This window comes from Lathamus discolor, chromosome Z (assembly GCF_037157495.1).
Source record: "Lathamus discolor isolate bLatDis1 chromosome Z, bLatDis1.hap1, whole genome shotgun sequence".
NCBI lineage: Eukaryota > Metazoa > Chordata > Aves > Psittaciformes > Psittacidae > Lathamus > Lathamus discolor.
In genome coordinates, this window is record NC_088909.1 from 109,260,386 (window position 1) to 109,286,294 (window position 25,909).

The window sequence follows — 25,909 nt, forward strand, 5'->3', positions numbered from 1 at the left end:
TTTGCCACGGTAAAACCACATCACCAAACTACGTTCCACGTTTCAGAAGTACCCAGGGCATGTTGAGCACTGGGTAGACAGGTTGGCTACTGCTCACGCAGCTTGGGCTCTGACAGCATGCTTCTGGTTAGAAGGGACCTCTGGAGATCATCCAGTTCAAACCCCCTGCTAAAGCAGGGTCACCTACAGCAGGTTGTACCAGATCACATATAGGTGAGTTTGTAACGTCTCCAAAGAAGGAGAACCCACAACCTCTCTGGGCAGCCTGTTCCAGTGCTCTGTCACCCCCAAAGTAAAGAAGTTTTTCCTCATTTTCTAATGGAACTTCGTTGTGCTCCAGATTGTACCCATTGCCCCTTATCCTGTCGTTGGGCACCACTGGAAAGAGTCTGGCTTCATCCTCTGGACTCCCACCCTTAAGACAGTTATATGCACTGATAAGATCCCCACTCAGCCGTCTCCAGGCTAAACCTGCCCGGCTCCCTCAGCGTCTCCTCCGAAGTGGAATTAATTGCCCATTCCCTGTTCTCTGCTGCCATCAGGTGGATGTTTGGTTTCATTTAGGTTAAACCTGAAAATCCCAACGCGTTTTCCCTCGGTATAACCATATTGGCCGCAAGCAGTAGATTCTCTGGCCTTTGGTCATGCAGGCAAAGTCCTGACAGCCTGAAAACATGAAAAGATCCCTGATATTTTTCCCCTTCCCAAGAACAAGCTGATTTGGGACGCCACAGAGAGCTGGCATAGACTCAACAGGCAGCACTGTTGAGTCTTGGTCTTGTCTCTAGGTCAGTGCTCTGAATCCAGCCTCACCTGGGAGACAAGAACTATTCATTGCTCCCCTTAGCTAGCATCTCCCTTGCAAATTCCACCACATGAGAGGCAAGACTTTAAGCAATGGCAGGAATTTAGCATTAGCAGCTGCCTTGGCATGACCCCAGGGCCAGGAGATCTCCTTCATATGTTTGTGACAAGGGCCTGTATGGACAGACCAAGGGGAATGGCTTGAACCTGCCAGAGGGGAGACTGAGATGAGCTCTTAGGCAGAAGCTCTTCCCTGTGAGGGTGCTGAGGCGCTGGCACAGGGTGCCCAGAGAAGCTGTGGCTGCCCCATCCCTGGCAGTGCTCAAGGCCAGGTTGGACACAGGGGCTTGGAGCAAGCTGCTCCAGTGGAAGGGGTCCCTGCCCATGGCAGGGGGTTGGAACTGGATGAGTTTTAAGGTCCCTTCCAACACCACATAGGATTCTGTGATCTTCCTTCTAGATGACCTTAGGAGATCCAACAAGATTGAGTATTTTCTGGTAAGCATGACCTATAGTGATGAGCAGGTTCAAAAAGGTCATGGGAGGGGAGACCCCAGACTGACAACGTCACAAGAACAATTTCGCAAACTGAAAAACTGCAGGAGACATTTTGAAGTTAGGCAGAAAAAAGCTCAGAGATGCAAATTGGGATAATCAGAATGCTGGAGAAGGTACCTTCGTTTTTCCCAAAAGATTTTCGTCATCTGTGTGAGACATCGAGCACTTTTCTTCCCATGTTGTAGGGAAAAGGAGCTGGGAAACAAAGCAACCACAGTGCAAAACCACTTCTTGAAACACCAGCAGCACCTCTGCTGAACCACAAGCAAAGCGTGGCAAAGGCAATACGAGAGAGAGAGAAGCAGCCGCTGAAACTGGCTCCTTTCTCCAGGTACACAAAGCGCCTGCGGCCTGGAAGTCCCCTGTCAGCTCCTGCTTTTCCTCTGTCCTAAAGTAAATGGGATTCATGGGCATTGACAAAAGACCATCAGCAAAAAGCAAGGTTAAAAAAGCAGTAATTCAGCCAGTTAACTGCTATCGTTGTTCTTCCTATCTCTGCACTCTTGATAAACAAATTCATAACAAGATTTTACTGCTCTGTTCCCTGGAGCAGTCTATTAGTCTGTCATTCAACATACAATACCAGTCAAAGCCGAACTCCCACAATACAACATCCCTTAAGATGATCTCCTTTGCATGCGCTATGATGTAATTATGCTAATTATCCAGCCTGCTTTAATACCCTCATCTTTTCCAGGAGGTTTATGATCAAACCTGTTCCTTTAATTTACTTCAGTGCCATTGGAGCCAGAGTGTTTCAATGCACTCTGCCACACGTACGTGTCTCTATGGGATGTTACGGCTTGTCGAGGCCACAGGGAGCTTGGACATAACTTTGGTCCAGCTAACAATTTTAAACATTACTTTTCATAAGTAGCATTTAGCCAAGGTTTGGTATTTTCTCCGATCTGTAACATTACGATGATAATGCCCGCGCATCTCAAGGTTTCAGCTTTTTCCTTTGCAGCGCAGCAAATTTCATGGTAAACCCTCACATATTTACCCTTCCACTTGAAATGAAAGCCTTGTCTCTTAAATTAACACTTATCTGCATAAAAAAAAGAACCACCCCAAAACCCTAAAAATTTTGGAGATCACATCTTTACAGCTAGCATAAACCCGATGTATAGTATAAATCGATGCAGCAGCTAAGAAGCTGGCCTTTCAATGTCTGCAATGAACTGCTTTAAGTAATACATATGAAAAATACAATTTTACATAAAAATCTCCTTATCTTCCAGACTGCCTGAAATACAGTGTGATTCAAAACACTGCCCGTGTGGAAGATCCTTCACATTCAATGAGTTTTAATTTACTTAGGAATATTTTCTTTCACATTTATAAAGTTTCAGTGCAAGTGCTCTGCAGGATACGTGTTTTGTAGTTTTTAGTTGATGTGTTCATGTGTGCTTTTTTTTTTTTTTTTTGGTAACAAAAAAAAATGTATAAAATAAAATTTGAATTTTCATGGCTTGGGGTTACCACAAATTTTTCTCCCCCGTTAAATATGATTTAAATACCAGTTGGCCATAACCATAGTAAAATAACCAAACATGACCCAGATCCCTTTGATAGAGGGTTTTTTGGTGTGCATCATTTCCATAAATTCCTGGGGGGGTGTGGGGGGTGTGGGGGTTGGCCTTTCGTACTTTGTGATTTGAAAGTGTTTTAACAAACTATTTCCTGGGCTTTTTTCCCCCGCTCTGTTACTGATTATCAGAAGGACCTTGTGTCACTGCATGAGAAAAATGATGTTCTTTGTAAATCACATTTATTCATGGGCTGCGCAGAGGGTGTGCACCACAAGTTCTGTGCCTCCCTGCAGCAGCTCTGGAGGCATGCAAATGGTACAGTGACCTCTGCAGAGCATGAGCCAGCACCAGGGCTACCAACAGCTCAGAGTACAGGTGGGTGAAGGTCCGTCAGACCCTTTTTATTTTCCTCTCAGATACAGAAGCACAGCTCCATCAGACTCCATACAAGCTGGTGGGAATGGAATAACCAGCTTGTTCTTTGTGTACAGTTGCTTTTCACCCATGCTGGACCTTACCTTCAAGTGACAACCCTCATGTCATCCCAGTAATTCCCCTATGTTATTAATGCAAAGGGCAGAGGGTCTGTCCTCTGTGCCAAAAGCAACAGTGAAGCTGCTCACCTCCATGTTGAGGCTGCCCTCAGGACCTGAGAGACAGGATGCTGCTTAGAGGAGATTTGGAAGAGGACCCATGATGTATGCCAGAGGAGGAAGCACCTTGGCTCTTTCAACCTGAACAAGAGCCTAGGGGAGCAGGCATCTCAGCAATATGGCAGCAAGACTCAAAGCATCCCCCTCGTCTTTGCTTGGAATTGCTGAGCTCTCACCTTGCAGCAACAGTTGGCAATGATCAACCAGAAAGACCTTAAAATGGGAGAAGTTCCCCAGCATGGAAGGTGTGAAAGAGAGAGCCTTAGAGGTGTGAGGCTTGGGGAAGGGAACAAGATTAATCTCTTGGCTGAATCAGACACAGTTGTAAAGAAAAATGTGTGTAAGCTCTGAAGGAAGAGAGCTCAGCTGTGTCAGCCATGAAGAGTCAGGCTTCCTCCATCCTCCCACCACAGGCTAAGGAAGCAGAGGAAGGAAATGGATGCCCAACCAGCAATAAGGCATGGGGACAAAATGGATCTTAGAAGAGCCAAAGGGGAAGCCCAGGTATCCCAAAATAGTCAGAAGCTGTAACAGAAAGAGGGGCAAAACTGCTCCTACAAGACCTCTCTTCAGGGGAATTGGAGTTAGCAAGAAAGACCTTGAGGGCATGTCAGCTGTGAGGAACAGTGTTTTAGATTTGGGATGAATCAAGTGGACAAATCTGTCTCAGATCATAGATTGTCCCATACGGATTTCAGGGACCTCAGCCTCTTTGCTGGACTGTGATATAAAGACCGTCTCCAAACTGCTTCACTGACCACAGCCATCAGAGTGGTCTTCATCATCCTGTCTTCTTCACAGAAATAGCGAAGCTCTAGGAGAGTTCAGCCATGCAATCTGGAACATCTCTGAAAGACCCTGGGCACAAACCTACTCAAAAGCAGACGCATCAATGTTTCCCACTCACATAGGAATTTATTTACGTTGGGCTAGCCCCCATCATATGCCTTTGAAACCATTTCAGAATAGATCTCCTACCTGGGGGTGGGGAGATGCAAAACTGAATTCATCTCTGGAACGTTCAAGGGCAAGCAGGAGGGGAGCTGCTGAGACAAGCAAATCCTGTTGTCTTTACACCAAACCCACAGGAAAATTGGGACTGCCTGACAGAGGAAAAGGTAATCTTTTTGATATAGCAAACTGTGGTTGACAGAGCAGAAAGCTTTGCATGAATGCCTTTAGAACAGCCCAGAGCTTTAGGGCATGACTGTTAAATTTCTGTGTCTACCAGCACTAAACCAAGGCTATTGAAGTTGCCTGTATGAGCTACTCCAACCAGAAAATGATGGTGTTTGCTAACACTAACCTGGGGAGAGACAGGCCTTTGTTCCCAACCACGGAACAAGTCTTCCCACAGCATGAATGGTGACCAGGTTGTTGTGGGAAAGTCTGGCAGTCGAGTAAAGGGAGGCAGCTCCATCTGGGAACACCTGAAGCAAAGCTTATATATGAAACGCCATGTGAAGAACAAAGACCATGTGCCCAAGAGCAACAGACACAATCTGACCATGGTGGTTGGCTGGGATGCCAACTGCAGAATCAAGTTCTGTAGAACAGAAAGAAGTTTAGCATAGTGGAAACCTTGCCCACAGGAAGCCGAGGTTTCTTTCTGAGGAGTCAAGAGGTGCTCTGACGAATTCCATTCTCACAATAATACATGACTTCAATCAAGATTCACACCTACCTGAGACCACAAAATCTTACCTGCAACCACTGTAGAATGCCTTTGAAACAAGATTTGTGGCTTTTTTTCCCAGATTCTCGCTGTCCTAGGCTTTGTGAGACATACAGTTCTGCACAAACTGACTTGAGAGGGGAAAATAACTCCTTTCAATGACGCAGATCAAGAGATTGCTTCCCCAGGTTGTAAGATACTGAGGCTGGAGAATTAAATAATAGCATAGCACAGACAACTGTTGGAAGGCAAGATATTCCTGTTGCTAAGAGGTAGGGAGGGAAGCAAAAACCATGAAGGGGTTTAGAAGTGGCCTGAATTCATACAAAAACTTTGAGAAATGCTCACATGGAAAGAGAAGTTATTATGCCCTGTGCAACAAAAGCAGGAGGAACATTAGAACTGAATGTCTGTCCTATGTGGAGAGAGTCTGACCATTTCCAGAGAACCATAGAATGATTCACGTTGTAAGGGACCTTAAAGCTCATCCAATTCCAAGCCCCTGCCACGGGCAGGGACCCCTTCCACTGGAGCAGGTTGCTCCAAGCCCCTGTGTCCAACCTGGCCTTGAGCACTGCCAGGGATGGGGCAGCCACAGCTTCTCTGGGCACCCTGTGCCAGCGCCTCAGCACCCTCACAGGGAAGAGCTTCTGCCTAAGGTCTTACCTATCAGAAACTCTCTCTCAGAAGTGCCTGGCTTTCTCTTTAACACAAAGCTAACAAAATTTGGTTGTTTCTCTTGTGTAGATTAAAAACTATCATCCAGCACTGTTTAACAAACGCTTTCTTGATACTTTAAATTCCTTAAATCACTGTAACCGGAGAAACCTCTCTTTTTTTTTTTTTCATTTTCATAGGATTGAGTTATTCTCAATACAACACTAAAGCCAAGGTGTTAATCTGTTTTTGGGGGTTTTGTTCAAACTTCTTCACTCAAGCACCAGGTTATATTTAAAACCCTGCTATCAGTGAAACAGCATGTGTCACTGGTCATTCTCACCCACCTTCTCTGTGAGGTGAGAACTGCACAGATGGTTTATCAGATTGTTTTGGAAACATGCACCGGGTTGGTGCCTAAGGTCAAATGAGCCTGACTTACATAAGGAATCAAGGTCAGTGAGGGTCCTTAGCCCTTGTGCAAAGCAGCTTTACCCTTATAGCGAGCAAGGGTGGCTTGTAGTAGTGTCACATCTGCAAATTCCAAGACTACTAAGAACAAAAATAGTCGGTCGACTGATGTACAACCAGTTTCATAAATATCAACACCTGTTTCTCATTATTTTGCCTCTTTGAAGAAGATACTTTCCTATTTCAGCTGGTCAGAAGGCCGCCCCATCTTGAGTTACAGGCTGGTCACAGTACCTCCACCACCATCTCATTAAGCAAGGACAAGAGATCCACTCTGATGAACCTCATTGGGCTGAAACCAGACCAATTCCACAAGCCAAAAGAAGGAGGCCACAAAGCAAAACACATCTTTGTAGCCATATACGCCCCACTTCAAAGTTCCTGTGACTCAGAGATATGGGCTGCCAATGGTGGTACCCTGTCAAAACAAATACTGTGGCTTAGTGAAACAAGCCTGAGGCTGGGAGGCAGGAAGAAGTGGGTTTTAGTGCTGGTTCTGCAGACGCACCTGCGGGTAACGGCAACCACGAAATTCCCCAGGATCTTAAACTCATTTGAAAGTACATAGGGTTGACACAAACGAGAAGTACCTGAGGATTCCAGCAAAACAGGGCCATAAAACACTACCCACTGACTGCGCTTATCTGCTTTCCATCTGTACATAGATACCGTTCATCATATTCTAACCCTTGGCACTCCTCCACACAGACTTCTAACAGATCATTTTCCCTCTACTCCTCCACAGCTGTGGAGGTTTGACGCCCGCAATGAGAGAATCTGATGCCTCTGCTGAATAAAACAACCCGTGCAAGAACCTTTTAAGGGAGCAAGGCTCAGAAAAGAGATTTTATTTTAACCTCTCAATTTTTGATCATGTTACCTCCATCACATTCAATATCAGCATTTCATCCCCTTTTAATCTTTGCACTTAATTAGTTCTTTTCGGTGGGAAAGAGACTTTAAGGGACTTGGCTTGTGATAGAGTTGGCATGGCCTTGACCACACGGATAACAAGAACACAAAGTACAATCCCACACTGCTCAATGAAAGGCCAGGTTTCACCAATGCCAGCTAGAGCACAGGGCATTTAAGAATATCAAAAGAAGAGGAATAGCTCCTGTACACCTCCAAAAGCACACCTTAGATATCACTAATTTTAGAATTAGCTCAGTCATGGCTGGGGAAAAATCTCACAGCCAGAGCTCCATGGCTGAAGACACGGGAGTATTAGCATCTGATATGTGAACTTGCGGTTGAACCAGAACCAACACCTAAACATTCCATGCCACAGGAAGAAGTTCATCCATTTAGTTAGATCTTGGGCAGAGGTTCTTCCCTATGAGGGTGCTGAGCATTGGCACAGGGTGCACAGGGCAGCTGTGGCTGCCCCATCCTTGGCAGTGCTCAAGGCCAGGTTGGACACGGGCTTGGAGCAACCTGCTCTAGTGGAAGGTGTCCCTGCTCATGGCAGCAGGTTGGAACTGGATGAGCTTTAGGTCCCTTTCAACACAAACCAGTCTGTGTTTCTATGAATTCCTCATTGCTCCTGTGTTGTTCTAATCCACTGACATGTTTTCTTAACTGGATGTCTTTCAATTTTTTGGCCTTATGTTTAGGAATACAAATGTATTTCAACACTTGGCTAACTCATTAAGATGGGTTTTGGCAGGGTCCGAGCAAATTTAGCCTACCAGCAGCCTCTGCAAGCAGACAGGAGCTCCTCAAGCCAGCATCTGAATCAGTGTCAAAAAAAAGTCAGTTAATCCATTGCCATCTGTCTTTATTTTGTTAGCCACCCAGTTGGATGCAACAGTCCCATTGTTAGCAATTAGTGTGGCCAGTGCTACCTGCTGCAGCACTAATTAACAGCACATTAGTTCTTCTAAACATATCCGTATCTTTTGACAGCACCAGACACAGGTGATTGGTTGAAGGCAGGGGGAGAAGCATCTTTTGCTTCCCAAAACGCACCCTCCCAATGTTATGATAAATCTTTCATTTGAGCAACCTGCTCTAGTGGAAGGGGTCCCTGCCCATGGCACAGGGTTGGAACTGGATGAGCTTTAAGGTCCCTTCCAACCCAAACCATTCTGTGGTTCTATGATTCTTTCTGCTCACTTAAGTGTCTCAGCTCTCAGAGCATTCTTGGCTACAAACAGGTCCCACAACTTTAAAGTCACCTTTTGGTTCACTAATAATGATGATGCTCAAGAGGTTTGACTCTAAATAGTGTCCACCCATGTGTAAACTTTAGGCCACAAAAAAAAAGGCCACAGCTCAGGGAGAACACACCAATTACGGTCATTACCATGTAATTACAGTATTACTACAGCTGCAGGGAAGACTCATGTTAGTCCACCTTGATTTGATCAGAAATGAGGTCCAAGAGGGTACATTTGAACACACACACAATCGAAATAGGAATTCTGAGTTGTAACTTGTCCCCTTAGGATGGTACCAAGATCAGAACTGCCTTCTCAACGCACCAAGTTCATGTCTTACACCACACATAATAAATTCAACTGGTGGCTGACCCGTTTCCCAGTGTCTTCACTGAGACAGGACAGCTTTGCCATACTGTTTGTCTGCTGAGTGAAACCACACACAACAGTGTCTGCTGACACAGCAAACTAAAAATATAGTAGACATTTGTGACCAAGTGTCTTACGCTTGAAATGAAGCCTCATTGAGCTTAAGTTCAAGTAGGCTTCTGTCCACCAGCCAGCCAAGTTTCAACCCTGTGCTCTCAATCCAAACAGAACTACAATATTTAGACTGTTACCTGCACACTAATTCACTTCCTACCTTCCCCCTTTTCTTTCAGTAGATAACTTTGACACTGTTTCTTCCTCCCCTTTTCTAACACGACTTCTGTTATTGGCAAACAAGCATTTTGGGAGAAAAATCCTCTTTCGTATTCTTCCTCCAGGCCAAAAAGAGCCGAGCGTTTTCTCCATGTTTGATAGGCACGGCTGCTGATTGTGATGCAAAACTCCACTAAGTTGGAATTTCAGTGTTTTTCTAACGCAGTCAGGAGACAAATTAGTCTTGAAGAGTTTCAGTAGACCAGACTCTGCTGAGTCTCTAGGAAAAAAGTAAATATCCCTCCCCAGAAATCACAGAATCCCAGACTGGTTTGTGTCGAACGGGACCTTAAAGCTCATCCAGTCCCAACCCCTGCCACGGGCAGGGACCCCTTCCACTGGAGCAGCTTGCTCCAAGCCCCTGTGTCCAACCTGGCCTTGAGCACTGCCAGGGATGGGGCAGCCACAGCTTCTCTGGGCACCCTGTGCCAGCGCCTCAGCACCCTCACAGGGAAGAGCTTCTGCCTAAGAGCTCATCTCAGTCTCCCCTCGGGCAGGTTCAAGCCATTCCCCTTGGCCTGTCCCTACAGGCCCTTGTCCCAAGTCCCTCTCCAGGTTTCCTGCAGCCCCTTTAGGCACTGGAGCTGCTCTCAGGTCTCCCCTTCAGGAGCCTTCTCTTCTGGGGAAAAAAACACAGAACCAAAACCCACAACAGAACACCTTCACTCCACAGGATGAGATGCACAGTACACCTGCACTTGGAACACTCCCAAGCAAAATTGCCTTCTTCAAAATCAAACTCGATGGAGATGTTACTGCAAACCTCTTTCCACAGAGGTTTTGTGGCTTTATCACTATTTACTTGTAAGAGTGCTTCTTCTCATAGTCAGGTTGCAGTCTTTTTCACCCAGTGCCAGGCTGCAGAACAAGTTGCATCAGTTCTTCAGCCTTGAACTCAAGTTGCTTCTAAAGGGACTAGGTTGAGCCTCAGCTTTGACAATAAGAGATGCAAAACCAGATTCGTGCTCCCCTCAGCCGAATTTCCACTAAGCTTCCTCCTGTGCTCCAACAACTCTTCTGGTGCTCTAACAAAGGAAAACTAAGTTTGATGATCTTGAACTAGCAGATACGTATCAAGAGTGTTCGGGTAACTAGTAAGGTTGCTTTTGTGAATGTATATCGCTGCTGAAGCCAAGCATCAGCAACTCTTTCATTCTTTTTTAGCTCCACCACTTTTCCTGTTCTATTAAACCTCAGCATTTCTCAGCCCTGGCTCTTTGCCTATTTTAATTTCATATGCTGCACAAGCATCAAAGTCTGAGTACATTATGAAGATATTTTGCCTCACATCAGTACTAACATCAGTGTTGCTAATAGCTGTGGTTTTTCTTCCCGTTGGACTCAGACTTCTGAAGATGTAAAAGATAATGTACTTGTCTAAAGGGGATTATTTTTCCTAAATTAACGTTATCATTTCCAAGGCTTAACTACAGAAAAAGGAGTGGTTCACGACAGCGTATGAATGCCCACCACAGTGCTGTCTGTGTGTGTCTTCTGCAAAGCAGGATACTATTGGTATGTCCAGTCTGGAGGTAGATGCTCTCCAGAGCAACCACACTCTTTCCCACCCCACCACATTCCTCACTGCTCAACAGTCTTCCCATACTTCCAAGACAGCTTTGCTCCTCAGATGTTTGACAGTCCTTCATGCAAAAGAGGATTTCATTTGTAACCCACAACAGATCTAGTTTATTCCAGATCCTTCTCTACCAAAGTCAATGCTCTTTGCTATTCAGCACTTACAAAAACACATGGCAACTAATTCTGAACTCTTCCCTCCACTACTGGACAGCAGTCTGGGTAGTGAGCATCCATCCTACCCTCAAGTGGACCTTGTTGAGCTTTTACCCATCTACACTTGAAGTAGACACAAGCCCAATTGCCAAAAGCCAAAGCCAAGCTTTGCATTCCTTGGCAAGCTTTGGAAGCAAGCATGTGAGGAAGCACAGCACAGATGCAAAGCACAACTACCTCCACCTGTATGCACCTTGGCTCAGGTCCGTAAGACATTTCAGTAGGATCTATACCTGAGCTAACATCCCCTCTGATGGTGCATACTTCTTCTCTGTGAGGTGTCACTCGGATTTCTCCCAGCTCACAAATACCAGCACTGCCTGACACTGTTTTGTGGCAAGATAAATTCTGCTCTTCTCAGAGCTTCAGTAGGATCAAATCTGGCTCCTCTCCTGAAAAGCCTGCCTCTGTTGTCTGAGGTGAGGCATGGAACAGGCTGTCCAAAGGAGTGGTAAATGCTCCATCCCTGGCAATGTTCAATGCCAAGTTGGACAGAGCTTTAGGTGACATGGTCTAGTGTGATGTGTCCCTGCTCATGGCAGGGGGTTGGCTGCACACTCGAGGTTTCAGCCTCCCTTAGTAGCTGCTCTTTGATCAAAGGTGACCAACTGCCTAGACATCCCCTCTCAAAGGTTAAGAGCTGAGGGACAGCACCCACTTCTTTATACAAAGATAAACTCCAACTGCTGATGACCCAAGTTTAACCATCTTCTACACTTGCTGCCACAACAACTGTTCTTGGAATCTTAGTTCAAAATGAAAAGCCATGTAGGCCAGACTTTAAAGTAAAGGCACATTTTAAAAATCAAATGGAATTTGCAGCCTCAGGTGCACATTGCTCATGAGCAAAATTAATTCATGAGGCATACATAATTTTTTTACAATACCTTACTACAGCTTTAGATGAGCAAATGGCTAGATGCTGTTAATAGAAAAATCAAGTGACAGCAGCTTTGCTTCAACCTTTCCTGTTAGAAATTAATAGAACAACAGCAGAGCTGGAGCACCTATGTCCATTGCCACTTAGGATCCTATTCCAAAAGGAACAGGACAAGCAACTTGGCTTTACTGAATCCATCCCAACTAGATCTTCTGCATGGGTGAAAAGAATCAAGAGCACTGAGGTCTGACATCTTTACATATCCACTACTTGTCATTCATTTTTCTTTTGCCAACTAACTAGATTTAATCCTGATTACAGTTAATGAAACAACAGCTAACATAACATCAAAGACTGCTCTCAGCTTTGAAGCCTCGATTCCCGTATTCGTAGCTGTGACAATCTAGTACTAGGAACTTACTCCACAAACTCTGCTTTCCCAAGAGAAGGAACAACAACCTTACTCAGAAAAATTTATATCCAAGAGAGGATGGAAAAGGGGCCAAGAAGACTGAGGGTTATTTTTAAGTTGCTTCTTTTAATAAAGTTTATTATGGTCATCTACTAGCCAAGCTTAAGCGGTTGGGAAAAACGACGCTTCATTAATAGCTTTGTAACAGCAATCAACTTTCAGACCAGTTGCAATCAAATTCCATTAGCAGACCCTTTTAGAAACACTTTCTAACACAGCTGTCATGTTACTTGCTACACGCGTTATTCCTCTAATGAAGACAGCACCCCACTGACTCTTCAGAGCAAGTATTGATGCTTCGGTGTCCCCAAAATCAGGTTATTGTCAAACTTGTTTTGGTAAGAGTAGCACTGCTTTGTACTCAAGTAAAACACTGTGTGGGTGGAGTATAGTGAAATCCTGTATTTCACAATATTTAAAGTCAAAACCCAGCTGCAGTAAAATTTCAGTTTGCAATGCTAAAAAAAAGCCGTAACCACAACTCAGTATGACAAGTTTGAAGGTTAAAACAAAACAGTTCTCTGTGCCAACAATTTAGAGCTGCAGATGATTATCAAACCCCCAAAACTTCACACTCTCCCACTTCAACAGGAAAAGCCAAGTTGGACAGATGAAAATAAAAAGCTTGGTGAAATACGGTAGTTGTGATTTCTGGTTTTTACTGTGTAAACCAGTTTAAGACAACAGCCTCCCTAGCAGAGAGCAATGCAGAGCTCCATATTCAGACTTTACCTCTCCCTGCTGATTCTACAGGGAGTCTGAAGCAAAGCTAGTTAGCACTGCTTGTCTGCAGTGAGTCTCAAGGTGGCTCAGTTCTGATGAAGCACAAAAGTCCTTAGTAAGAACCAGAAAACACCACATCCCCATGTTCTACATGTGTGTAACAGCATCTGGAAGCTGAAGGACTCCGTGCAAGATGCTAAAGTAACAGCAGAGAGCTCTCATTGCACAGAGCTTATCACCCAGGTAGGAAACATGCATGAAAAGGAAGGAGGAAATGCACAGAGATGATGCTTAACTATTTATTCTCACAGTAAAGGTGAAACAGTACAAGCCTATGATGCTGCTCTCAAAGCCTCAGCCCTAAAACAACATCCACATTAAGTTGACTTCTTCTGTGTAGGACGAAGGATTCCGAAAAGCTGGCTCAGTTTATCCAAGCTGCTAAAAGGCAACCCAAAAGTAATTTTCGGGCTCAGCTGTTTACATCAACTACCCAATTTTTGACTACTTGACTATGAAAATCAAGCTCAGACAGGGCTGGTGACAAGAGAGAGATGAGAACTCAAGTGCATGGAATCTCAGGCCAAACTCAAGGCAACAGTTACATACAGAGCTCTTCCAGCTTCACAATACAGGTAAGCAACTGGCTACCCATACTTAATTTATTTCCAGTTGAACACTCCCTGTCTGGTGTTTAACAAAATCACCTCATAAAACCCCCAAAATAATCCATTTTTCATTTGTACTTCAGACATCAGTACTTTGACTGGCAGAGAAGGATGAAGTCATTCTCCTTATGTACCACAGGCATCCCGCATTAAGATGCTTGAGCACGCAGGGGTCAGATTTTGAGGAAGAGCAGAACAGCAATGGGGTAAGTCAGAAAGGAACTTGAAGAAACAGGACTAGGTTAAAATTACTCAAGAGCTGCCAAAAGGCATCTAAATGAAATACAGGCAAACATACATTCTGAATGCAGGTAAGTTCCCTTGTTCCACTAAGCTGCGACTCAAAGAGTGTCCTGGGTTCAGCAGTAGCAGTCATTTTTCTCCTTCTTAGTAGCTTGTGCAGCGCTGTGTTTTGACTTTCAGCCTGGGAACAGCACTGGTAACACTGATGTTTTTAGCTGGTGCTCAGTAATGTTTAGTCTGACCAAGGACTTCCTGAGTCTCATGCTCTGCCAGGGAGGAGGGGAAGCCGGGAGGAAGCAGAGACAGGACACCTGACCCAAACTAGCCAAAGAGGTATCCATACCACAGCATGTCATGCCCAGTGTATAAACTGAGGGCAGTCACCTGGAAAGGCTAGATCGCTGCTCGGGTCTGGCTGGGTATCGGTTGGCAGGTGGTGAGCAATTGTATTCTCTTCCTTCGTTATTTCCCTTATCATTATCATTGGTGGTAGCAGCAGTGATTTGTGTTATACCTTAGTTACTGGGCTGTTCTTATCTCAACCTGTGGGAGTTACATTCTTTTGATTCTCCTCCCCACACCTCCAGAAGTGGGGGGAGGAAGAAGTGGGGGCAGTGAGAGAGCAGCTGCGTGGTTCTGAGTTACTGGCTGGGCTTAAACCATGACAAACAGTAACGACAGGTGAGGATAACTCAGTGGTTCTAACAGGAGCCAAAACAAGGTGACTTTCACAGACTGAGATGGCCTTGCAGGCAGGAAGCACCACAGAGCCACAGATAATGCCTGCAGCATCCTTGTACGCTATTCGGAAGCGTGCACCAAAAGAGGGGGGCAGTCAAGGTTCACCATGCTCAAGGCAAAGCAAGTAATATTGCCGTAACTGAAAGAACCCATACAGAAATTCATACAAGGAGGCTACAGAATTTGGTCACCCAACTGATTCGAGTGAAGAATGCACAAATGCATAATAAATGCAACTGCGTCTTTCATCATGGCTCCTAAGAAACAAGTGGTTCTTAATCTGTTTCACAGGTGAAAGTAAACATTTGAGCTAGTAGGATGCAATTTTGATTGTGGTAGGAAAAAGAAACTGCTTTAACAAACCTGATCTCAGCAAGTCTGCCAATGATACTAAGCTGCATGGTTCATTTGATAGGCTGGACGGAAAGGATGGGATCCACAGGGACCCTGACATGCTTGAGAGGTGGCCAATGTCAACCTCATGAAGTTCAACCAAGATTAAGAGGAAGGTCCTGCACATAGGTCAGGGCAATTCTAGGCACAGCTACAGGTTGGGCAGAGAAGAGATTAAGAGCAGCCCTGAGTGGTGTTGAGTGAGCAGCTCCCCATGACCCAGCTTCAGTGAGCGCTTGAGCTCAGAAGCACCCCCGTGTCCTGGGCTGTGCTCCCAGAGCACTAGCAGCAGCTCAGGGAGGGGATCCTGCCCCTCTGCTGCACTCTTGTGAGACCCCACTTGCAGGTGGCCTTAACATAAGGAGGACAAGGAGCTGGACCAAGTCCAGAGGAGGCCACGAGGATGATCAGGGGACTGGAGCACCTCCCGTATGAAGATAGGCTGAGAACATTGGGGCTGTTCAGCCTGGAGAAGAGAAGGCTGCGTGGAGACCTCAGAGCAGCCTTCCAGTGTCTGAAGGGGGCCTACAAGGATGCTGGAGAGGGACTCTTCATTAGGGACTGTAGAGATGGGACACGGGGTGATGAGGTCAAATTGAAACAGGGGAAGTTCAGGTTAGATACACAAGTTCTTTACTATGAGGGTCATGAGGCACTGGAACAGGTTGCCCAAAGAAGTAGTAAATGGCTGTGTTCAAGACCAAGTTGAATGGGACTTGGAGCAAGCTGCTCTAGTGGAAGGTGTCCCTGCCCATGGCGGGGGTTGGAGCCGGATGAGCTTTAAGGTCCCTTTCAACACAAACCAGTCTGGGATTCTATGACTGGAGTAGAACTCTGCATCACTAACACACACAGATCCAGAACCTCCGCTATAGCTGTACGAAGTGGTTCTAACATCTAAACTACACTTTTCCAGCCACAACATGCAGAACACTCATGCCATTTATTTAGGTGGATTAGGGTGATTCCTACCCTTCAGTAAAAAAATATATACAGCAATAATTAAAATGCTAATAAAAACCCACAACTATCATTGTGAGAATTAAAACTTTTATTAGTGTGTTCACATATTAGGCAAACGCAACACGCATGAAGCTTATTTCTTAGGTTCACAAGTTCTACCAATACATTAGTCTACTGGTAAAACTAGCACAAACTGGTAACTGCTTTGCCATTATTTTTTTTTTTTTTTTCAATGTATCTGGCCCATATTTTCAAGGTTTGATTTTTGGTATTGCTTCAATGTCCTCATCTTTATGGCATAAAGATATCCACCACTACCATCAATTCGGTCAACTGATCAAAAGCTGTAACACTGGCCACATTTTGTTCTCAAAGCTGAAGTTATGCCTAGATGTACCTGCAGAGTACAGTGCTAGTGCAATGGATGAAACAATGGGAAAAACAGACAAAAGCAATCCCGCTACTGCCACAATAACAAAAGAATGACAGACAGCTAGATCACAAGATTGTTAGTAAAATGTGTATTTTTCAAGTCAGAATAACCCTTCTATACAGTTTCCCAACCCTTCCCCAAAAGACTGATTTGTAGAATATATTTCAGAATATTTTTAGTATGGTGCAGCTGTAGTGTCCAAGGGTTGACAATAACATGCACTGTCATGAGGAACCTGGAAGTCCTCCTTCGCTGCTCATACCTCAGCAACCACTATCCTAGAGGTTTTGCAGAAGCAACTACTTTTAATAACAAGGCCCATTATGACATAATGAATGCGTATGATCTGGTATGCAAGTAAGCTAAACAAAGCCACACGGTTCAAAAATTTAAATTCTATTACTGAAATATGTTAAGAAGCTGCATCTATTTAAAACTTATATGAAAGAGTTTAGTTTACTCTGGGAAAGGATTTTTAAAGGTATTTGGCTTCAAAACCTAAAAATGTTTAATGAAAAAAAATACAGATATATGGAGTAAGCCAACCACCTTGTGTACTCAATCCAGTGTCCAATGCTACAGTAAAATTCTTATTCTATGAGGAAAACACACACTGATTATAATGAAACTTTACTGTGAGGGTGGTGAGGCACTGGCACAGTTTGCCCAAAGAAGTGGTAAATGCTCCATCCCTGCCAGTGTTCAAGGCCATGTTAGAGAGAGCCTTGGGCAACATGGTCTAGTGTGAGGCATCCCTGCCCATGACAGGGGATCTGAACAACATGATCTTAAGGTCCTTTCCAACCCAAGCCGTTCTATGATTCTATGACTCTATGATTCAAAGTAGAAAAAAAACTTCCAAATTACATCAGTACAGCAATACTTTTGGCAATAGATGCATCAATGCAAATGAGTAGAGAGAAGTAGACTCTTAGTGAGATGGACAGTCAGAATTTATAGTATGAATTCATTTTAGGCCCCATTAGGTATATAAAGTGTCTTAAGATTTTGCAGATGAATCTCAAGACATTTCTCTTTCCCTTCCAATAGAGGGATTTTCTTTTTTTTTCTTTTTTTTTTTTTTTTTAAGAAGGCAGCAAAAAGTTAAGCTTTTCTACAAGGAAAGTCTGGTTTTTATGCTTAGGACAACTCGAAAACCTGCTTATATAAAAAATACAAAAGAATAAAGGAATAGAGTCTTGGAATTTTGTGAGAGATTTGCCCCCCCAGACAAAAAACCCAAACTACTATTTATGAGAACTAAAATGTAGAACAGCACAATAGTGTGATATTTGAGATCATGTACGTATACTTAGCTATTCATGTTATTGATAAACCATTAGGACACTCAATTATATACCCAATAAAAACACCATTAAGAGTCTTTATAACTGTCCCTTCTTTCTGAAGGCATTTCTATACACTAAGTTTTCATCTAGTATCAGAGTATAGGAAACAGAATCCACAAGGTGCTTTAATTGATGAGACCTCAAGTGCTGTTTTTGTTGTTTTTTTTTTTTTGGCTTTTTTTTTTTTTGCCTTTTTTTTTTTTTTTTTGTTTTGGTTTTTTTTTTCTCTTTTTTTAGAAACCTTTTTTTATGGATAGTAAAGAGTTCATAGGGACCACACACAGCTACTATGACAGAAGAGCAGTTATATTAAGTCTGTTGATTGGACTCAGTATTTAGCCCACTGATAAAGGGGGAAGGAGTTTTACGACATGCTGGAGCAGCGTACTGAAGGGGAGCCCATCTGAGTCAACACTTTGTCCAACCATTGCAGAGGTCCATTCAGATGAAGTTCAATCCAGCAAGGAGTGCTTGTTACTGTCTGCCGCCTACAAAATAAAGAATAGGGAAGTTAGGAAGTGTTGGCTGCCACAACTCCATGCTTATCATAAAGGTGTGGCTTTCTGGAGCAATCAACAAGATAAACGTAGAAGTGCTAGATGTTGTCAGAAACCCTATGTCAAAACAGACTCTGTGGTTATACTGTGCTAGCTGATGCTATCTCAAAGGAACACTAAACTTTATCTCTGATTTCCTGTGATCTCACACTTCTACATGTGCTCTGTCCAACATAACACAAACAACTTCAGTAAAAACTGCTCCCCTCGTTTTCTATATACACTTGCCCATAATTTTCCCTTAATTAAACACCATATAGCAAGCCTTAGCAAAGCTGAAGAGCTGACAACCATAAAAACTTCATTCACTCTGCCATATAAACTTGTTTCAGAGATCTGTTATTCAAAAACCTTCCTTCTCATCTCCAAAGTAAAGAAATCAGTACTGGACATACTCTGCTGAAAAATCCTGTTATTTTACTGTACCCACTCCAGGCATGGGAGTTTTCCCAACGTAGACTGGCAAGACTACTGTTGCTAGGCCAGTTTTTCCTAGTAATTCTAGCCACCCCAAAGTCAAAGCAAGGAGGCATTAAGATTCAAAGGCGGCAGATTAGTCAGACACAAACCCGGCCCCTATATTTTTACTGTTGGCATTGTAACCCTTTGCTTTAAGGAAATCTGTTTGTATAACCAGAGAAACTGAAAAGGCAGAAAGATTAAGGCAAAAAAAGGATGGGTTTCAAAAGTTGTGGTTTCACACTTTCTAGGAGAGCGCTGGGGTCTGTGCTCTCAACACTCCAAAAAAACATTGTTATCTCAGCCCCAAATCCCTATGCCAAAAAAAAAGTGATCCAACAGAAGAACAATCTAAACCACAGGAAATATAATTCCATTTAGTCTTGAATCCTCTCCCGAAGAAGGAAGTTCATTATTCCACTGCTGTCAACTCCCCTACAATGTGTTCCGTAATACACTTCCTCCAAATTTTATAACTGGTTCTGTTCAACAACCCTGGCTTTGCACTATACTGACAAAGGTTGATAAAATAATGACAGTCACTTAGCAGCCAACTCAAAGGTAAAACTAAGTCTCTTCTACCCCATAGACTTCCAGTTCATGTACCACTAAGTCTCTTTGCTGTAATCACCTTCTACCTTTCTTCAGAAGATGATCCTAGACCTGAATAGTTCCTGTGCCAACATGAACACTTGGCCGTTAAACTGAACTTCTACCACCATCTTCAATTCAAGTAAACACGTATCAAGCAATACAGGCTATTCTGTCCACAAGCTTATACGATGCAACATCTTGCCATACCTGCTCGTTTATACACATACACCATATGACTAAAATGTCAGTAATGCTCTGACTTTGCCAAGGCCTGCTCAATAAGAAACGTTTTTGACATGAGGCATGGAAGCTTCAATAAGAATGATGGATTATTACAGTGCTTCCTGGTCTGTTTTGACAACTCAGACTACATTCATTAAAATTCAAGGTTGTGTTTGCAGGAGCAACCTCTTCTTGTTTTAATCCAACTGCAGCATAACTCACAAATTTACTGCATCAATAATTTATTAGCATCATCTTAAACAGATGCAAAGAAACTAGTTCAGCATTATGTCAGTAATCAGCTTCTGTTCTGTTCCAGCAGTGTTTCCAGTGCAGCTTTTCCAATCCTATGATTTCTGAATGGTTTATAGACTACTAAGAACCACCATTCTCTCTCCTTAAAGACAACTTTATCAAAAGCCTCCCCACTGTTTTAACCCAGCACTTACACTCCATTCACTTCAAGTTGTCTCCATATAATCTGACTGATTAAGCCTTTCTTCTGTTTGATTTGAATGTTGTATTTAATTATGCCTAAGTGTATACACACTCTTTTAAGCCAAATCCAACAGTTCTTTAAACTTGAGCCAGATTCTTTCTTGTGTACCTCTTGCTAACAGAGAGGTACCAATTTATTCCATTACTCAAATTTCTGATTTCATCTAAATAGGCTTTTACAAAATTGGCTTTATGTAGCCAAGAAGCCTCCCCACATACTGACACTGCTATTTACATGTTTTATTTCAAGAGCAGATACAAGAATCAAACCCCCAGGATTCACAATGGAGCCTACACGCCATTATTCAACCTCAGAGATGATACAGATTAAAAAAAAATTAATTATATATTGCAATAGGGTACCAGACTTCATTCTTTCAGTGGACAGTTTCTAGGGAGGTTTAAGGGATCTGCTTAAAACCACATCTCCAGCTCTCCAAAATAAAGAGGTCTTTAATACCGCTCAGTTAAAAGTCAATTCCTTTCCTTCCCAAATACCCAAACTGGATTAAAAACAGGCACTGTCCTCAAATACAGCTCTTAAGTTTGTGCTAATAGAGAATGCAATTTGAACCTATTCCAAAGCAAATAAAAGACTTAATTTTTTCCACTCAAAAACCTGTTTTTAGCAGTTTTATTGCACGAACAGTCATTTTACTCCTGCAAAGTTTTTTTCCACTACAAGTCTCAAAATATTTCCCATCTCTTAAATGTATGTTCTCCAGCTGTTTTATTCTGCAGAATGCACTCCAAGTGACTCCATTTCTTTCTATTGGGTACTACCAACTACATCCCACACCAAAACCTAATGAACATTTTTATAGTCCATGTAGATATATATACATATACATATAACAGGACAGATGCCAAAATGACTGCACAACCAACAGACAGCAAATAATCTCATAGCACAAACTGTGAAACTCCCAGATGTTGTCAGTGATTTCCCCACAATAAGCAAGCAAGCACGACCAAGTGAGGAAACAGATCTTTGATGACATTCCTTGATCAACAGCTCACTTCGATGCAATACTAAAATCAGTTTACCACTCTTTATGACTTAGAAGCAACAAAGCTGAGGGGAAAAAAAGGAAAATGCAGGTTCAACTTACAGTAAGCATAGGTACAGTAGCAGAGAGAACTCTATGTACAGGTTTCAAGCCAGAAGAAATAGTGTATTAATGAAAAAAAGAAAAATTAACAACTCTAAAAGCAAAGGGGTTTTGTGTTTTTCTTTCTCTTACCGGTATTCAGCTCCCCATCCTTTAACAAAACTCATTCTAATAGTACACATTCTAGTAAGCTGATAAACTGCTTCAAAACCCTGATTCACAGATTGAGCCAGGAGAGCAGCAAATTCTTGGTTATTGAAGATCTTCAGATTGCATCCTATAAAGAAAAAAGTCAGAGTACAATCAATGAATATTTGTGTTTGCTACAGAGAAGCCCAAAACTGTGAAGAAGCTACCAACAGGAAATCAAATGTCATCCAGTTGAATGTATTCACTAGAGACTTTTACATGAGACCTGTGGTAGGCTACTAACCTGGAGGAATTTTGCACACAGTTGCAGGATGCCAGCCATATCTTTGATTACAGTTGGGGCTCTGAACAAAAATCGCGCTATCACTTAGGCACTCAGCAAAAACTTCTCCACCAATGTAATAGAGACGCACTCCCCGGCCTGGAGAAGAATTTAAAGGAACTCTAGTTATGATATGACCCAAGCAGATTAATAAACAAGGGAGTGTTTTCTTTCAGTGAAGGCCAAGAAGCAGAAGCAGAAATGCGTTATCTACAGGACCACACTGATGGGCTCACAGCTGTAGCAAGACCAAAGCACAATTAACCGGCATTTTCCTCCAATGAATACACAAAGTTTGAAGGAGAAGCAGAATGATTTTTGGTCAAGAGTGAGACAGAATTTTCTGGCCACATAATGATTGTAACCAAATCCAAGTTAGGAAGCATTTGTTCCTAAACAACCTTTTCATTCACAGAAATGCCAGAATTGAAGTTAAAAGGTTAGACTCAGAATTAAAACCTGTGCTAATATTAAGTGTTACATGTGAAGTGCCACAGGCCACTATGACAAAAAAAGGAAAACAAGTATACCACTTCAACACTCTCAGCTTACATGCACCCACACTATTTCACAACCCACTGCATACCCCTTCTCTGTGCTACTTTGACAAAAACAACATGACTTTATTTAACCCTACTACAAAAAATATCCCTAAGATATCCTATTGTTCACTTTCAAATTGTGATCTTGTTCTCTCTGAGTGGAAAAAAAAAACCCCGTATGGGTCATTTCTAGCATAAATAAGTAACGTGCAACTGATCTTTTGATAAAGAAAACTGTTTATAATGATCAGGTCTTTTAAAGGCCACAGTTTCTCTTCCCCTTTTTCTCTAGAACTACTTTTAAAACAAAATATGAACTGCTCTATAAAGAGAGAGCTCTCCTTTCATTTTTGCTTTTCCTCACCATTGACCACTTCGATCAGTCAGCACAGTCATAGCTTGAACTTCTGCACATCTAAGATTTTACCAGACAAGCATTTATATTTGGTATCAAGGGAGTCAGAAGGTTCTACTGAAAAGATAGATTTTTTTTTTTAGTAAAAATATAAAAAAAAAATCTTGTGAATGTGGCTGTCATTAAGCTGACAGATAGTAGATGATTTAGGCTAGATCTTAGGCAGTTCTTCTTCCTTGCGAGGGTGCTGAGGTGCTGGCACAGGGTGCCCAGAGAAGCTGTGACTGCCCCATCCCTGGCAGTGCTCAAGCCCAGGTTGGACACAGGGGCTTGGAGCAAGCTGCTCTAGTGGAAGGTGTCCCTGCCTGTGGCAGGGGCTTGGAACTGGATAAACTTTGAGGTCCCCTCCAACACAAACCAGTTTGTGGTTCTACTTCAGTGGTTAAACTTTTTTACTAAAAGCAAAATCAAAAAAGATCTCATGAATGATATTAAATAAAAGAATCCATGAAAAAATAAAGTAGTTCATTGAAGAGCTTTAAGCTAAATTGCCACATCGTGGAAAACAATATTCTTTACTAGCCACTACAAAGAAAACTTTTATGATGTTAAAACAGCACATCATCTCAATGGCAGCTTTTCCCATTACAGAAAAGAATTCAAGAAGCAGAATGCCCATTCTACATTTCATAAATTAGAATAAACTAAGCAACATGTTAACATTTTGTAATTAGAGCTTAAATTTCAATTATAAACAACTCTGAATACAAACAATACCTAGAGCAGTGGTCTACTAAGGAGCCTGAAAGCCAAAAACCTACCCCTCAGGATGCTTTGGTGCACCTTTTTTCAGAACAGCAACATGAGCAACACAAATCCCATAGAGCTGAGTGGCTTCCTCTGGTGCTGCCTGAGAGCTGTGTGACTGGTGCTGCCTTAAGTGGCTACTGACTGAGGAAAGACAGCTCCTTTCAGCTCCAACCATTGCTATAACTCTTCCCATTTGCCACTGGCTATGGTAGCAGAAGATGCTACATTTCCCCCCAGTTTCAGAAACTGACCTCTGTGTCTTTCCACTACTGTCCTTAGCAAGAGAGACCAAGTTCTCCTTGGAAAGCCTTGAGAGAGAAATTCAATGGCTGGCTGCACAAGGGTGAAAGGATCCCACCACAACAGTCTGCCCATCCTATGTGGATCATTCCTGATAATTCAGTGCTAAAATGAAATTCAACAGTTTTACCTATATGTCGCCTTGTCATTTCCACCGTAGCATTTCGGTTCACATTGGAAAGCAGACCTAGACAAAATCGCTCCGAATTTGATGGATCTGTAAAGCCATCTACAGTCAGGGAAGGCTGGGATGCATGGAAAGTTTCTCCCACTCTTTGATTCAATTCGTAATATGCTATTGAACACCAAAACGCAGGCTCCGAGTAAGTGACTGGCTGCAAGTCTTAAAAAAAAAAAAAGAAAAGAAAATTAAGAGACAAGCTTAAGATAGAATTTGAGGCTGAAGTTTATCCAACCTGCTGTTAGTCTCTTCTAGAAATGACAGCAGTAGTCTCCTCGAACTACTCCTCCTATTATGTTCTGCTTGCTGTCATTTTCACCTACCCCAGTAAACAGAATGAAATTCAATATTCCACGAAGGAAAGGAGGAAGAACGGGTGATCTAATCTGACCACAGCTCATTTAGTTTAGTACTTGCATCTTGCTCGGCAAAATTATTAAGCTAACGTTGCTGTGAGTGCCAGACATTGAGACATTTCTATTGGCTTTCTATAACTTGCAAACATTTTGGCAATGTTAAAAGATTAAACTATCAGACACTGAACAACACAAAGGAAAAAATATTAATATTAAAATGATATTCCCTTGTATTACACTAGATCTTATGCTGTCTCTTTATCTAAATGCAGTTCTAATCTCCTTTTACTCTCCCCTACTAGAGCTCAGTACCTTCCCTGGGCATTCCCAGCTTTTCCTCTGCTGCTTCTTTTCACCAACCCTAATTACGTACACGACTCTGCAAACAGCATTTTCCTATCATATATCCCGTCACCATTCCTTAAACAAACTCAAGGGAATCTGATCTTCCTGATGCATTTATACAGACACACAGAAATGGCACCTGGTCAAAGCAGGTGGGCAACTAATGGGGGGAAAACAAACTCTGTTGTGGTTAGAGGTGAAACAGTATATAAGAGAAGCAGAACACACATACAAGGGAGACAGCAAGTCCAGGCAGCACCATGGATAGGCTAACGTCCTTCAAACTATTTCTTCTATAAATGCTATTCCACACACAACTATATTATTCTCTTTGTTAGAATCTCAACAGTTACAGAAAGAGAGTATTTGTTAACAAGCTGTTAACCCAGCCCTACTATGTTTATCATCAGGAAGCCAACTCAGTCTCCTCACTATACAGCTCTAATTCTTAAAGAACATTCTCATTTTTAATGTAATTATATATATGTGTATATATATATATATATATACATAAAAAGAGTTACCACACACAGAGAAAAAATTAGATGCATTTCCAGCTTACCCAGGCTATGATTAACTGGAGAAAGAGTACTAGGAGACAGCTCTGCTGGAGATCCTGTTGAAGCAATACAGAACACATGATTTCAGTGCAAATGATTCTTGTTATTTCAGATGGGTAGGTATAACCACTATCTAGATACAGTTTTATACTGAAATTCTTTGGAATTAGAAGCCTCAGAAATCCTACAACCAATTTTCTGGCACGTCTGAATTAAGGTAACATTTAATTTTCCAGACTCTTGGGAACCTACACCTCCTCATAAAGATTTAATTAACATCTTAGTATTTGTTGTATTTGGCAGAGGTCTCACTTCACATACACTCTGTGACCACAACTTTATTTATGCACTTCTCCAGTGAGAATGCAGTGATTTCTTCCAAAATTCAGTGAAAAAAACAGGTAAGATTAAGAGGGTAAAGCAAGCGGGATACTGCTTCTCTGTTCTCCAAGGAGAGGGTTTATCTCTGCAAAAGAACAAGCTCAATTTTCTCTTTTGAGGAAATTATTCTTTCTTGGGATGAGGAATGAAAAAAATCAGAAAACCATGTACTCTCAAATGCAGTTTCCACACTAGCAGGTAAAATAAAGAGAAGCTTTGCACAGAAACATACCTACAACAGCTGCTGATGTAAGGCTTTTTAAATTAAGGTACCTATTGTCAAATAGTGAGA

General features: G+C 42.5%; 1 protein-coding gene across 5 annotated transcripts in view; it reads right to left on the reverse strand.

The window, feature by feature from the left end:
- Nucleotides 1–16,161: 16,161 nt before the first annotated feature.
- SMAD2 (SMAD family member 2) overlaps nucleotides 16,162–25,909 on the reverse strand; it is a 50,103-nt gene continuing 40,355 nt past the window's right edge. For all 5 annotated transcript variants that reach the window (XM_065661350.1, XM_065661348.1, XM_065661347.1 and 2 more), the window contains 5 exons: nucleotides 25,239–25,292; nucleotides 23,925–24,137; nucleotides 21,749–21,886; nucleotides 21,448–21,592; nucleotides 16,162–18,361 (listed from right to left, as the gene is read on the reverse strand). In XM_065661350.1, coding sequence (XP_065517422.1) covers nucleotides 18,238–18,361; nucleotides 21,448–21,592; nucleotides 21,749–21,886; nucleotides 23,925–24,137; nucleotides 25,239–25,292 — 674 coding nt within the window. In that variant the 3' untranslated portion in view covers nucleotides 16,162–18,237. The remainder of the gene's footprint in view (nucleotides 18,362–21,447; nucleotides 21,593–21,748; nucleotides 21,887–23,924; nucleotides 24,138–25,238; nucleotides 25,293–25,909) is intronic.